The sequence below is a fragment of the Osmerus mordax genome, chromosome 7 (genome assembly GCF_038355195.1).
Source record: "Osmerus mordax isolate fOsmMor3 chromosome 7, fOsmMor3.pri, whole genome shotgun sequence".
In the NCBI taxonomy this organism is placed as follows: Eukaryota; Metazoa; Chordata; class Actinopteri; order Osmeriformes; family Osmeridae; genus Osmerus; species Osmerus mordax.
The window spans coordinates 11,071,068-11,086,661 of NC_090056.1; the positions used below are offsets into that span (position 1 = coordinate 11,071,068).

Genomic DNA, 15,594 nt, shown 5'->3' on the forward strand with positions numbered 1-15,594 from the left:
CATGATGCTAATACTTCAGTGAAATAGTAGACTACCATTTCCGAAAGTAGATGTACTTCCTTAATAATATCAGCTTATATTGTACATTACACATCACAATTGTGTGTCATATCACAAAGTAAAATTAGTAAATAGTTATCACCCTGGCCTCTTTGCTTGTGGCGTTTCTGCAGCTGCCTTGCCGTAAAGCTATAGTTAGCCTAGCTATCCCCCAAATTAACAGATGCGAAACGAATGTTCTGCCAAAGGTAGTCACGCGTGTTTTCGTGACGTTAGTAACGTCAGTGACTGTGGCTAGCAAATTAGCCACCGTTAGCTTCACTTTTCGCCACAAAAACGTAACTTGAGCCTAAACCATGCAACGGAACGTAAATCCCAATAGAAGCAACTCAATCGCTACCAAGACGAAACTTTTGACACCTAGGTTGTCTATGTAGGCCAAATATTGACTGAGTTTTAGGGGGGCAAAAATAAACAATAATAAATATATATGTGAGAGAACAAAGTGGGAGTCAGGTGGCTGAGCGGTGAGGGAAGCGGGCTAGTAATCTGAAGGTTGCCAGTTCGATTCTCCGGCCGTGCTAAAAAATGACGTTGTGTCCTTGGGGAAGGCACTTCACCCTACTTGCCTCGGGGAGAATGTCCCTGTACTTACTGTAAGTCGCTCTGGATAAGAGCGTCTGCTAAATGACTAAATGTAAACAAAGGTTGTGCTCTCGCCGAAGGCTTGGGCACACCCAAATATTACCAGGAGTCGTTAAGGAGTATGTATTCAGTCTAACATGCCACTTCCCACTAAAGTTTTATATATATACACATGTATTTATATATATTTTCCGAATAAACGATTGTGCTTTCTCATGATTCATAATTTGGCAATATACAATTGATGTTGAGGACGACCTTGGCAGATTGGTCCACAGTAGGTGCATGTTTGCTAAATCACAAGGGCCAGAGTTCATGTTATCAATGCCAACCGTCTGTTGAAGTAATGTTACTCAATAATGTTACTCAATAGCCTGTCTACTACCCAATATTCTGAAACATGAACCTCCCTCTTGCCAAAGTGATGACAATTTCAAGGTTAAGTAAACACTTTGTCCACTTGAGTCAACATGCAGACACTCATCCTTGCCCCTCAGATGCAGCTTCAACTGTGAACTCACTTGTCACACACTACACTCATGGCTGAAAACTGAATAGGGCTGTGAAGTCAAGAGATAGTAAGAGCTGGACACGACCAAAGCAATTACTTTCCCCATAATTTTATTGGTGATACAGAATATTTCATTTTTATGAAAACGTGAAGTTATAGATAACATTGTCAATAAATATAATGAATATGTGTTTCTTTCGGGTAGGGCGTTGTTTGTGGTCTGGTATTCAATCTTAGGCTCTGGCAGAGATCATGTGACTGAGGCCTGTGAAGAAGGACTTCTCCCTTTCGCTCATCTGCTCAAAGTGAAGAGGCTGCCGGCAGAAGTTACACTCCCCTGATGAGTGAGACCTCAGGCCCAGTCCCACCTCCTTCCAAGCCTGCACGAGGCACTCTGCAGAAGGACAGGCAGGTCAAACAGTGTAGCTTAATCAAAACGGGAACACATCAGGTTAAGGGATAGTGTTTAGAGATAATAAAGGATATCAATACCCCGTTAAGGGATCATGTTTCTTTTCTCAAACCCAAAACATTCTTTGGAGTTATTTGGCTGTGTACTTACTGACAAAGTAGTGCATCATTTGGGGGGTGTGGTGTGGTGTGGGGGCGATGCGAAGAAGCTCCTCCCCCTTGGCCACCGTGGGATAGTTTATGGCCTGGACGTAGATGCTGTAGCGTTCCATCATGATGTCACACAGCTCCGTGTTCTTGGCTGCGTCCGCCACCTGCCACAAGAGGGTTCGGGTATGTGAGGACTAAGAGGAAGGCGGGCCCATCAGTGTTTGAGACCGGACAGTCTGGCGGGAAGCCGTTCTTACCCTCACAGGGATGATGTGGCTGGGGCAGTGGACCACGGGCAGCCCCGAGTCCATCAGCATTTGGCGCATCAGCTTGACGTTCCTCTGGTGCTTCCTCCGGAGCACGCGTCCCTCTTCACTCTTCAAGGTCTGGATGGACTCCCTGGCGCCGGCCAGCAGCATGGGCGGCAGGGAGGTGGTGAAGATGAAGCCTGCTGCGTAGGAGCGCACCGTGTCCACCAGGGCCCTGGTGCTGGCGATGTAGCCGCCCACACAACCAAACGCCTTCCCTGCACACACCAGAGGGCAATGGTGGATTAGACCAGAGCTTATCAAACTGGTTCCAGTCAGGCACCCACCCACTCCTAAGAATCAGATCTTCTTTGTAAAGCAATACACTTTTGTCTGTGTCCCATGCTGCCCCTGTAATCACTTGGCTCCTCTCCTGGTTCACTAGGTTAGAGGATCAGGAGGAGAATCCATTGAGATTCTTACTGTTGAGGTGTGAAGAACCTCCTAAGATCGTTGATCGTTATCAACGGTTCTTACCGAGAGTGCCTGAGATGATGTCCATCTTGTGCATGACACCGTCTCGGTCTCCGATGCCTCCCCCCCGGGCTCCGTAGAGGCCCACAGCATGCACCTCGTCCACAAATGTGATGGCCCCAAACTCGTGGGACACGTCGCACATCTCCTCCAGAGGACACACAGCACCTGCAGGACAGGAGCACAACTGGCTGCAGACCAACCCAAAACACCAAGTGGGGGCAGGAAACAAGAGGTGTACATGGACACGATAAAAGTAGTTATAGTTGTCTAAGACTGAACTCACCATCCATTGAATGTACCGTCTCAAAAGCCACGATCTTGGGGGTGGAAGTGTCAGACTTCTGCAGCAGCTCTCGTAAATGATTGACGTCGTTGTGACGGAAGATAAACTTTTTGGCTCCGCTGTTCCTTATACCCTGAATCATGGAGGCATGGTTTCCTGCATCCGAGTAGATCTCACAACCTGGCAGAAGGGGAAGCATGTACACACGGCTTGTTAGCCTGCAAGTGCTTAAAATGGAAAATCCATCAAATGAAAGTATCCAACCGTCGCCTTTTCATCCATCCTACCTGGTAGCATTTTGGCCAGAGTGAATAATGTTGAGTCATTGGCTACGAAACAGGAAGTGAAGAGGAGTGCAGCGTCTTTTCTGTGCAGGTCGGCCAGCTCAAACTCAAGGTCCACGTGGAACTTACTGGTTCCAGAGATGTTGCGCGTGCCTCCTGCTCCTGCCCCATGCTTCTGTAACGTGTCCCTGGAGAGAGATGAAGAACATTCACTCCACTGGAAAACCACAAAACCATGACACAAGTCTTCCCAATATCAACCTATCATGCACCCTACACTGCATGCTCTCTGTGTGGGTAAAAGGGGATTCACAGGTTCCTGTTCACCTACAATAACCTATAAAACTAAAGTGTTTCAGCGAGTCTAGTTCAGATCCTGCTGATCAGGATCAAAGCTGTGCCTGTACGTACATGATGGACTGGGTGATGCGGGGATGGCGGCTCATGCCCAGGTAGTCGTTGCTGCACCACACAGACACATTTCTCTTCAGGTGGAGAGACTCGGAGTAGTCATCTGCCATGGGGAAGGTTGTGGCACGTCGATTCACAGTCTTAAACACCCGGTAGCTGTGGTCTTTCTTCTTCCCTTCGATCTTTTTCTCAAAGAATTGATCGTACTTAAAGGTGGCAGTGGCTGGATGAAAAATAGAGCAGTGATATTAGTACAGCACTGTGAACGGGACACACAAAACGTATTTTGTCTGCTACCTGATGTGGACAGGGTACTGAGGTTCTTTATACGACAAGTTTCACATTACATGGTTGTATTGCAACTAACCTTTGGGCAAGTTGTCCTTCAGCAAGTGAGAGACCTTGCGCGGCTGCTGCTTTAGAATGTTCTTCAGAACCCCTGGGTCAGACTTGTCTGCTTTGATGAGATTCATTACGGATGGATCAACCACAGACTCAGATTTGTCTGTTTCAAAACAAAAGGAGATGGTTAACTTGATTCCATTAGCCACGAACTCCAACTTTAGTTGTAGTAGTGAAGTTATTTCAGTATGTCCTCATTTCAGGCTTGTGTAACCGGTAGCCTATGGTTACCAAACTAAAAGTCCCTTACTTGCGCGGACGGTGTTCATCTCCTGCACATCCTCCTGCAGCTCTATGTGGGCCTCCCTCACCACTCTATTGTTGTTCTGCCCCATCTCAGCAGCCAGAAACGGGCACTTGGAGCCCACAGCCTGGCCAGCAGGGGGCATTGGGTGGCCCGGGGGCGGCTTGGACGCACGATTCAGCTCTAACACAGGACATTGGAACATATGGTTATTGTCAAAGGAAACGAATACTGAAAGTATTTGGATTCATTGGCTACAGTGGTCTTAAACAGGTCTACTACTCACCGTCATTGGATGTGTCATTGGACACAGAGGCAGAGGAGGACAGGGCTCTGGCCAGAGGTCTTGAGGCCAGGTCCATCATCACAGGACACCTCTGAGCATAGCCCACTAGAGACGACTTTGCTACCAGCTGCAGGAAGGCCCGGGGCACGATCGTCAGAAAAGGGCATCGACGTATGACAGTGTCCATTTGGGATCCTTTTATTCTGAATGGAGAGAGGGGAGAAATGTTATGTAGCCAATGTCATTTCCCTATCAGTCTGAGTAGGCAGACATGGTGTGGTCGTAAAATCTGATCAGAGGTGTATTTCTGAACAAGGGTCATTTTGACACTAAGCTCACTTTGGACTGTCATCAAAGGTAGGCGAAATGGGCTATCACAATCAAAAATAGAACACAATTATTCAAGGCTTTAAATTTGAAATGTGATGATAGAGTAGGCTCAGTTACAGAAAGTACCAACAACAACATAAGTAGCATTCCCCAATAGTTTATTGTTATGTTCCTACTAAAATACCACAAATCTCTGAATAACTAAGAAATAATGCAAAAATACTCACAGTGAATATCACCAAATCATTACCACAACATAAGACTAGCCATTACCTGAATGCATCCCACTCCACTTTCACGGAACAGAACAAAAATATCTTGCGAAACATGACTGAAACAGTACTAAGCAATAGTCAAGAGTAATGAGGATTTTAGAGGTTCATAGCCAGCAGGGCGGTTTCTGTCAGCTGCCCTTGACATGAGAAAAATAGGGAGGGTCACTCAAGGGCCTGTGCTTACACTAGAAACATAAATATAACCACAATCAAGACTAAGTAGTAGGACCATCTGTTTCTTCAAGTGATTGTTCATTCTAATATAGAACCACTAAGGTATTAGTCACCACGTCTACAACGAATCAGAGTGATGTAACCACTGGGTTATCAAAGCCACTGGTTGAATAATATGTTGTTTCTAGTAACAAACCACATAACCTCCCTGAATCACACGTTCTCTTAAATAACTCACACCAAACGCATCATACTGGTCACTAGCATATACCTAACCAATAGCAACACTATAAATGTTCGTGCTAAATCGAACTGATTTAGTTGGGACTTAAGCAGCTCCTGACAGGCTCTCATGGGAATTATACCTATTACAGTATTGCTAGACCTAGCTAGTTAGACTAGCCAAGTTAGCACTAAAGACGAGAGAAATGTGTGCAGGCCGCTGAAAATCAATATGCCAATTTTAATATTTAACAAAATCAAAGCTTATTAAACGTACACCCACAAGCAGCCAAGGTCATTGGTTTGTTAGCTACAGTACAGTACGTAACGTAGTTTGGTAGGTGCTCATGCCACCGACAGCGTCGAATACTGTGCTGTAGCTAGCTTAGCCACCTTTGAGATCTAACCATATTTGACAAAAGACTTACTTGAATTATTTAAAACAAGTTTTCTTGGATTAGAGTCCGGTGATTCACAGCAGAAATAAACAACTAGCTGTCTCCTTCCAGTTCTTCGAAATGAGCGTCTGTGATGGGAAACTCGCTTTGCATTACAACCATGTTAGTAGGGTTTTACAACACCCTGATCATGACGTAGGATTTGGTTTCACATGCATGTGACTGCACGTTTGCTATTTCTGGCGTTGTCCGCTTGCTTTTCGGGTCATCGCAAATGACGTTAGTTAGACTATGCACTATGGCCAATAACAATGTCAATGCATATTGTTTAATTATAAATTGCTTTAATTCCTACTAGTATGTAATCAATTCATGAGATAAGTATTAAGTAATAAAATCAGTTAATCAAAAACGAAAGTGACTTCCTGTATCCATTCTACTATCACATTACACCAAAAGAGGGCAGTATTTGGTCATATCCATCCTCCATAGCGCAGCTTGTTTGGCAGGTAGACTTGGGGGAGAAAACCAGGAGCTATGGATGCCAATGACTGGATTTCAGCTTTGACCTTATTCTGCTGCATTAACTCCATCTATAACAAGAACAAACATGCAAACTTAATAAAAAAAGCAGATAAGCAAAACAGTAGTAAAGTGATAAGATCATGTAGTCAAACATCTATTTCGAAATGAAGCAAGTATCTCTGTACTGTAAACTATACCAAAGTCCAGGGGTTAAGCACCTACTCACACACATTCCTTGGTGTCCACCTACAACATCTCTAAATAGTAGTAAAACACACTTAGCGCCTGCCCATAAAAAATAAAATAAAAGGATTGCCAAATACACAATTCCTGCAGTGAAGGGACCTTGGTAGGCACTGTACCATAAGGTACAGTATTTTAACATATGATTTTAAATGAAAATCCTTCGACTAATCTTTCTTTCATCTCTCACCTCTCTCTGCCAGGCTGGTTGGCAGGTGAGGTAAGGCCGTTTGAGCAGGCTGCTCAGTTTGTTCTCATCTCTGTGGGTGAGGGGAATCAGCGCATCCTCGGGCACCCTCAATCTGAGGTGAATTAGACAAAAATGAAGAAATGAAATATGACTTTACTGTAGGTTTGAGGTAGTAAAAGTGACAGGAGTGAGTAGACATGATGGATCCAGACCACCAACAACAAAAACGTCAAAGGAAACTGCTTTACCATGTCTTACCACAATATGATTTCACGATGCTTTGATTGTACATACATACAGAGGAGGCCTAGGAAGAAGTTTATGGACTAGAATTAAACTTTACTTATTTAAAAAAAAAACGTTTTAAGGCTAAGATTGCCCTATATACTTAAAACTCAATATACCCTCAAAAACAGCTCTCTGGAAGAAAAAAAAAGTGAAGGCAACAGCAACTGAAACCAAAACAAACAATCTAAAATCCCCAGAATATAATCCCAATTAGAGGAGGGAAGAGGAAATAGGAAGTAGCGCGTGGTATGTCCAAACCTCTGGAGGTCAGAGGGGAGGAGGCCTAGCCACATCACGCTGGGGACGGTCAGACTGTGGGCCTCAAACGACATGGCCTGTGGAAAGATACACACACGCACAAATACATGCACAGCAGAAGCACAAAGACATACACTAACGCAGACTGGAAACAAAAAAAATCAACCGTACTTATTCCATGTTCTGTTCAAGAAAAACACGACCACACCACCAACCAATAAGGGTTAATATGATCAAACGTTTCCACTTCATACAATGTCACTTCAAATAACACTGTTGATGTTCCATTTCTCCAACTACAAAGGTAGAGTACTAACATACTATCATCCCCTGAGACATTGCCCAGGCCACATCAGATAATGTACAGAAGTCAAGACTCACCACTGATCCGTACTTGTAGATGCACATGATCTCAATTCCTGGGGAAATCAGAGGAGACAGACACACACTGCAATAACAATCACCATACCAGAGCAATTATCTTGAGCAGTGTAACAGCCGGAGAACAAAGCAAAGCATTACACATGCGTCTTGCCATGCGATGAGAGGGGAGAGGGACAGTACTATCCCACCGGGGCAAGATCACGCTAACAACCCCCAGCCTGAACACCGTGACACATTAGTCAGGGCTCAATCAGCTTACGAAGACACGCAACCCCCTGCATGTGTGTGTGTGTATGAGGTAGAACTGTATGTATGATCCATTGTGAGGGATTAGGCAGAGGGAAGGGGAGCAGTAAGGGACAGAACATGTTGTCTCTATTAGAAAGATGTTTTTACCATGAGGGTCTGCATCCACCAAAGCAAAGATGGGGATGTGCAGGGTATCCCAAAGCTTTCTCACCATCAGCCTGCTGTTCACATCTGGCACTCCTTTGCCCTGACGAGCCATAAACACACACATGCCGTTTGGAGAAGAGATCAGATCAATTAAGTCAATGTACGAGCTGTATATAAGTTAGTGTATGTTGGCCTTTATGTTAGATGTTGGCCACACTGTGATCATGATGCAGGGAAACAGCTTAGAGCAAAGCTCATCATCCAGCAGTCTCTGGAAGGTTGCGTCCTTCTCCACGATCAACACAAACTTTGCTGATGACACAATGTCTGGAGTACCAAGGATTAAGGCAAACACAAACATGACCCCATGTCCATGTCCCCACAGGAAGTCCACGCAAACAAACGTCAACGTGAAGAAAAGAAGAACATTCGATAGAGGGATCTGGCGTATGGAACAGCCCAGGCCTCGTCAAGTATTCATGCTGAGCACAAAATCCAGCGGCAATTGTAATTGGCAAACCACAATGACAAAGTGTAGAATTTTTTTTTTTTGCATATTAAACAAGCTAAACATTTTCATACTGCAAAATGCATATATTTATACTGTACAAATACAGTAATGCACAAAATCTTATGGGGAAAGTTCCAATGGTGTTATTGACGCCAACAATGGGCTAATGGAACCTTCAAGTTGCTTAAAAAGTAGTTCTGGGAAGTACATTTACATTTAGTCATTTAGCAGACGCTCTTATCCAGAGCGACTTACAGTAAGTACCGGGACATTCCCCCGAGGCAAGTAGGGTGAAGTGCCTTGCCCAAGGACACAACGTCAGTTTGCATGACCGGGAAGTACAAGTTCCAGGGACTTGCATTGGATACGCAGTTTGTGAAAGAGTTGACACAGGCTTTCTCGAAAGTCTCAATATACACTATATAAATTCCATGTCATCATGCTCTGACAAAAAAGTTAGGATACTCCTTATTCCGCCTACATTGGATGAGACTGGAACAGCCTGAGAAAGAAATATGAACAGTGAGTAATGGAGCTGGCCACTTAGTAAACAAGGGATTTGTGTGTAGACAGAAGAGAACCATTTGAGGTTGTTTTTCTTCTTTAATAATTATAGGGAAACCAAATAATTTGTATGTGGGTTGAGCCTAAAGATTGTGGCCTGAGAAGGAAGCAATATAATAGGATTGACTAACCTTGTGCCTCCATCCTGACAATGAGGCAGAGGGTTTATGTAATGCTTGTACAATAGGTGTTTTTTTTTTTTTTTTTTTTTTTACAGACACTACAAGAATGAAATGAATAGAAGGAAAGATATCTAACAATCCAAACACGCATCAGGCCATGTCCCAGTGTAGTGCATATCGATCAGAACACTGCTGTGGTTCATACAGTGGAACTGGAGTGGCAGTCCACCCTGGTGCCATCCTCCTCCAGGTAACACAGGGCGCCTGAGATGAGTCCCTTGGACGTAGCCAGCTGGAGACAGTTCAAACACACACATATACACACAAGCACAGACATACTGCATGCAAACCTTTGACATTTATGTTATGAATCAAACTTAATTTCTTCGCTGTTTCAACTTAAGTAAAACTCCTTGCCACAGGTGCTTCCTAGAACATGAGAAAAAGCAAAATATGGACCTAGCTAACAGTTTTCATCTGTTAAAACTGAGATAACCATAACATAGGCATGTATCAAAGACATGGTTGAAGTGTTCTGTCCCCTTGCATGTACTGGAAGTCATATTCTCTCTTACTCACATATACATACCACATGCAGTTTCCTGCGTGGAATCCTAAGCATACAGGAAAGGTCATCCACAATGGAATCTACGATTCTCTGTGAACCAAACAGCTGTGTGTCATTGTAGTAGATGTCCCTGTGGAGAAGGAAAACAACTTTGCTGTTGCCATGCAGTTTGCTGGTGGAGCTCAAAGTCCTGGGGGATTATACTGTACATTTGTAATCATGTTCAGCTTTCTGCAAATTAGAAAGCAGCTGTATATTTGAGTGTGGGTTTGATCTATGACATGTGAAGAGTCACAAATAAAATACCTTTTAGTAGCGTATGAGTTGCTCTGTACAAGTTTGTAGATGGTTGACAGAACTTTGAGTATTTGTGCTGCAAACAGTAACAGAAAACAACTTACAAACACAATGTCTGAAACAATTTGATTGCTGCCAAATTGTTATGATTTTTGTTATATACAGAGGGTTTATCAAATCCCAGGCACATGTTTAAGTTATGATAGCTTATGATAGCTGTGTAAGAATGAAAGTGAGACTTATTTAATTGCTTTCAGTTGATTAATTTGAAATGTCTGCAAATGGAAACAATGTGGGTTATTCTGAGCACAGGAAAAGGGGAAGGCGGTTACAAGAGGGGGAAACACATGAACAGAGGTGTATGTCTTTCTTCTCACCAAATTTAGTGACAGACGAGGAACAGTCGCTCCGAACTGTGGTGACAGACTTTCTCCAGCTCATTTGAAGCCCAATGGCACTGTCAAAACTCAAGAAATGATGGAAAACTCATCAATGCATTCCTCTCAGATATTCAACGTTCATTCTTATACCTTTGATCAGTTTAGCAGCTCACCACCTGGGTAATTCCTCCCCAACATTCTAAAGAGCCTGAAGGCTACCTATAAGAGGAACCTCACAGAACCTCCCCTGAACCTCAGAGAGTAGTTTACTCCAAGAAACCCTTGGCTCCATATCTGTGGGATTCTCACATTTGAAAGGGCTGGGCCAGAATGTGCTTTAAGCTGTAAGAAGGTTTGATGTAAACTCAACCAGACAGTCTTCTTTGTTCTGAGCATGAGGTCTCCACAGCCTGTGCACATTAAAGACCTCCACAAACGGCCAGATTGGTGTGTGGTTGAGTGTACGAGTGTGTGTGCTTGCATTTCAGTGTGTGTGTGTGTGTGTGTGAGGTGGGAGATTGTTTTAGTCTTTTATCCAAGTGATACCTACCCAGGACTTGAAAATTATTTTTCTTGAGTTATTTTAATTTTAAGAGTTACATACCATGACTGTAAAGCATTTTATTCCTCATAATTCACATGATTGTATTATTGTACGTTTAAATCCAGTCTTTTAAATACACATACATACACACCCACACACACAATGGTTTATCCTAAATGTTACACACCATAAATGATATGACATAGCATCAAGGCCTAGGCTATACATGTTTATCTTGTTAAGGTTAAACAGAGTGACTAAGACAAGTATTCAATCACCCACACAGTCTGGTTGAAGAGCTTTGACCTACTAGTAGCAGGCCTAGTGCACGATTGTTTGCCTACCTAACATTGGCCCAACTCGATCTGTTTGGAAGGACAAAAGCTGGTGCATGACCTGTGGACAGTTGCTTCACTATTCCAACAATCACCTTTTCAATGCGTGTTAAAGCGTCCTGGCTGGAAACATAAATTGGTAAATATATCGACTAGTCCTCTACCTTATCTCCCCCCCCCCCCCCCCCCCTATAATTGAACAAGCATTACAATAGCAGGTAGCCTACAATTAGTCCATGGTAGGTAGGCCTACAACCTAGCAATGCTAGGCTAGCCAGCAAGATTACACATGATGAAAGCCAAACCTGCTAACTTCTTCCTCCTCATGTTGAGTATCCATACTATTTAAATGTTCCAGCAACTCTACACGAAGTTTATCAACCGCAACAAACTTTTGTTCTAATATGTTTGATTCCATAGTTGATTCTTTATATTGATGGGTGTGCTGCTCCTTGTGCTAATGACGTGCTTGAGCGCGAAAATCAATGTGCAGAAAGTTGTGTGGTCTCGAGGATGTTATTGACCCTACGATTTAGCTTGACGCAATCTGACATTTGCACCTTCTGCGCCTTCCTGTTCGTGCAGTTTTATATCAAGTCCAATGATACGAGAGAGATTGAGTACGCCCCTGTGTCTATAATAATATCAATATGCGGACATAAACGCCGTTGTGATCATTTTACTTGTACAGTAGCATAAATGATCACTTATGTTATTTGTTTAGATGCTGTAGTGTAAGGTTATGTTTGTGAGGTTTCGATAGCCACCGTTCACCCCCCCCCCCCCCCCATTCTAAACAACTTGGAGTTGATGAAAGTGATCGTACTGATTGAGACATTGTCTCACAAATTGGGAATTGAGTGCGATTGTCAAAAATCCTAACTGGTTCTCATTAGTTTCGTGTGTTTTAGGAAATGGTCGTTGTCCTGTTCCATACTGTGCCTTTACCCTGCAGCTGCAGCCTGTGTTTCCTTCACCCCAAGACCCTTCAAATTGTGTCAATATGCCTGTGACCCCAGAGCATAACCACCTGAGCTTCAAATTCCATCCCACCCCACGACAAAAAAGGCATGAGTTTTTCTTTCTTTTTATATATTTATTTTCTTCTTTCTTTCTTTTTGTCTTTCTTTCTGTATTTCTTTTTTCTTTCTTTCTCTACTGTAAACATCTGAAGTTAAAATAAGTTGATGTGAGCCTCAGGCTATCACTTTAATCTGGCAATCATGTCACTGTGTTGATAATGAACAGAAAACATTCTAGATGCTAGAACTATTAGGTCATCTGAAATCTCCACGTTAAAGAATTGCTTGCAGTCAGAGTACCCTCTGTTGAGGCACTGTGGTCTTCTGCAGAGTGCTGATGGCTAAGTCTGAGTGTGTGGGAGCCAGGATCTGAAGGGAAGAGGTCTCAGCCCTTGACCTGACCCTAAATATTTCCTAATGTGGTACTTTAGCAGTGGTCTCCCTTTCTCCTGAGTGGCTGTGACAAGCTGCTTCCGCAGTAATGGCTCTTACTCGCTAAGTAATTGCTATCTCTCAGTGACGAGCAACTATTCCTCACCCTCCCTGAAAAACTCATAATCTGTTAAAGGCCACAAGATGTGGGGGTCCTCTTTTTTCTGCTTCAGAAAGTCTTGAGTCCCCTGCCGCTTCCTTGGCCTGGGAGAGATTTGTGTCGAGTGCGAGGCCCTAACCTAAGGAGACAGAGTGCAGCGAGTCATGTGCTTGTCTCAGGATGAGTGTTTGTACTGGGTGAAGGGGAAGCAAGGGGGAGAGGGTAGAGGGGGGTTGTAGGGTCAGAGGAAAGAGAAGGGGGGACCACTGCAGGTGAGGGGGATTAGCTGCAGCTTGAGGCCCAAAGAAACCAAATACAGATCTGTCAACCTAATCCTCACAAATAGAAAACAGAACGGCCCCAATCCCTCAACCCAGCACTCCCCATCCTTCTCCCTCTCATGTGCTCCCCCCAACCTCATATCCATGGCCCTGTTACCCTGGTTCTCATCAAGCTGTGTTGCCTCTTCACTAATGGCTCCTCAGACCAGCATCTCTAAAGAGGAGGTGACTGATCGCCAAGGGCTTTGATTGACAGTTAAGTAGAGCTTTACAGAGTGATGAGGACAAGACCTGAAGGGGTTAGGCCTCTCGCCACATAAGACAAAGATCTAAATGGGGCCTCTGTAGAGCTGGAGGGGCCATTATTAACCCCTCCCACCCCAGTATGGCCAGTGGTGAGTGTTATGTGGAGTGGGAGAGCAGCATATCATCAGGCCAGTACTCTCAGCTGATGACACAAGTGACAAAGTAAGTGGGTGATAACATTCTGCTGTGGATAAGTCTTACCACGCCACACATTATGGGAGGCCTAAATAAACCCTATCTCTGTCTGTCAACATCCCTAAACAGGGTCTGCAGAGCTGCTGAGTGCTATGAATCAGAGCCAGACAGCTGGGGTGTTCTTAAGTAGCTTGTTTCTGTGCAGATAGACAGGCAGACAGAAAGACAGGGTGAGAAAGATACATGATATACAGAAAATAAGGTACTGAAAGACAGAAGAAAGAAATACAACTGCAGGATGCCAAATTCTATCATGATCACCTGATCAAGTTATGACTTATTCATAACTTGTCTGAGTCTTCCATGTGTTGTGGAAATGCGAAGCACAGATTTATAAATCCACAGAGGGAATGGAAAACACAAAGGGCAGAAGTTTAAAGCTGTTTAATGCATCTTTTTTCTTGCTCCTTTTCCGTCTGTCTCACAGCTGTGTCTCATATGTTCCTGAGGCCCCTGAAAGTGTCAGAGACCAGAAGGGGAACATTTGCAATCGCTCAGCCCCACCTGGTCGGGCTGTTTTAACAGGCCGGTACATCGTGCAGTGCACAGAGTGGGGCTGTGCCGAAAATGTAGACAAGGGCGGATCAGGCAGGCAGACGGGGGGAGACAAAAATGTGCCCCCTCCCTCTCCTCTCCCTGCACCCCAACCCCGCACTGCTTCATTTTAGGGTCAGTTTACCCTGAAAGAACATTTTACTGTACCCTCTGCAGGGTTGCTGGACTCGACCCCACCCCCACACCCGCTGCCTTCAAAGGAGCACCGCCCGCCGCTCTCCAAGACAACATGCGAAATAAATATTAATCCGACCTCTGACCCCTCCTCTGAGCTGTTAAAGAGAGAGGGAGAGGGACAGATGGAGAGCGCACCAACTCTCACCACATCACCCTCCACCAAAAAAGCGAGATGAAAAGGAGAACTTGAGAGAAGACAGGGTGTGAGTCTGTGTGTGTGTGTGTGTGTGTGTGTGTGTGTGCGTGTGTGTGTGTGTGTGTGTGTGAGAGAGAGAGAGAGAGAGAGAGAGAGAGAGAGAGAGACAGAGACAGATTCAGGGGTGTTTAAACGGCTGCTGTGTGGTCTGAGTGGCGGGTATCATGCTCCAACCTGCAGAAGAGCCAAGGGGTGTGATGTGTGTGTTTGGGCAGGCAGGCAAATATCAGAGTGGGAGGTATGTGTGTGTATGTGTGTGTGTAAGTATGTTGGTGTGCGTATGTTAAGTTGACATATTTCAGGTAATAAGATAATTCAGATAATCTTGAATGACAAAAAGCAGTAATGGTGAGTTTTTTAAGATGCATAAACACCAAATACACTATGGAAGTAGGACTTCCTACTGTAATTGGGTAAGAGAGGGGGGTGAAAGGACATCTAATAGGGTAGATTAAAGCACTGCATGTAACAGCATCTCTTCAATGTCATCTTCATTTTGTCTGTTCTCGTGATAGTAGGTTATCACGTCGTCTTCCATCTCTGTACTGAATAGGTTTGTTGCCTAGGGCTGCTTGGCACATGTGTCTGTTCATTCCCAACAGCAACAGCGTGGTCTGTCAGTGCTAACCTATACCCTAAACAACAAACAGGCATTCAGCATTGTCTGTGCAATTTTGACAGTTAATACTCTTGCTTAAGGCTGCAGGTGGTTCCCTGTAAAAGGGTAAGTCATTGCCACTGTTGGTGTGTGCAAGTGCCTGAGTGTCTTCTGCATGTTTCTTAATGTGCTTGTGTGTCTATACATATGCATCTGAAAGTGAGTGAGCGGAGAGCTCAAACAGGACTTGTTCTGCTTTAGTTCCCTTGGTCAAAGGCCGCTCAGTGCAACTCACCCAGCTTGGCCTCAGCCTGTG

At 44.3% G+C, this 15,594-nt stretch overlaps 2 protein-coding genes across 2 annotated transcripts; both read right to left on the minus strand.

Moving 5' to 3' along the window:
* Nucleotides 1-1,249: 1,249 nt before the first annotated feature.
* LOC136946268 (5-aminolevulinate synthase, non-specific, mitochondrial-like) lies at nt 1,250-5,980 on the minus strand. Its single transcript, XM_067240559.1, has 11 exons — nt 5,842-5,980; nt 4,413-4,615; nt 4,133-4,309; nt 3,848-3,985; nt 3,481-3,703; nt 3,073-3,257; nt 2,786-2,965; nt 2,503-2,667; nt 1,975-2,243; nt 1,719-1,881; nt 1,250-1,550 (listed from the first exon to the last, which is right to left on the minus strand). Exons 2-11 carry the CDS (start codon nt 4,597-4,599, stop codon nt 1,390-1,392), a joined length of 1,848 nt encoding a protein of 615 aa, XP_067096660.1. The 5' UTR covers nt 4,600-4,615; nt 5,842-5,980; the 3' UTR covers nt 1,250-1,389.
* Nucleotides 5,981-6,234: 254 nt separating this feature from the next.
* Nucleotides 6,235-11,834, minus strand: spo11 (SPO11 initiator of meiotic double stranded breaks). The gene is made up of 13 exons (XM_067239870.1): nt 11,722-11,834; nt 11,426-11,539; nt 10,535-10,623; nt 10,167-10,233; nt 9,882-9,990; nt 9,498-9,584; nt 9,072-9,108; nt 8,313-8,422; nt 8,096-8,195; nt 7,697-7,734; nt 7,316-7,392; nt 6,770-6,881; nt 6,235-6,404 (listed from the first exon to the last, which is right to left on the minus strand). The coding sequence occupies exons 1-13, from the start codon at nt 11,832-11,834 to the stop codon at nt 6,285-6,287; spliced, it is 1,173 nt and encodes a 390-aa protein (XP_067095971.1). The 3' UTR covers nt 6,235-6,284.
* Between the last annotated feature and the right edge of the window lie 3,760 nt (nt 11,835-15,594).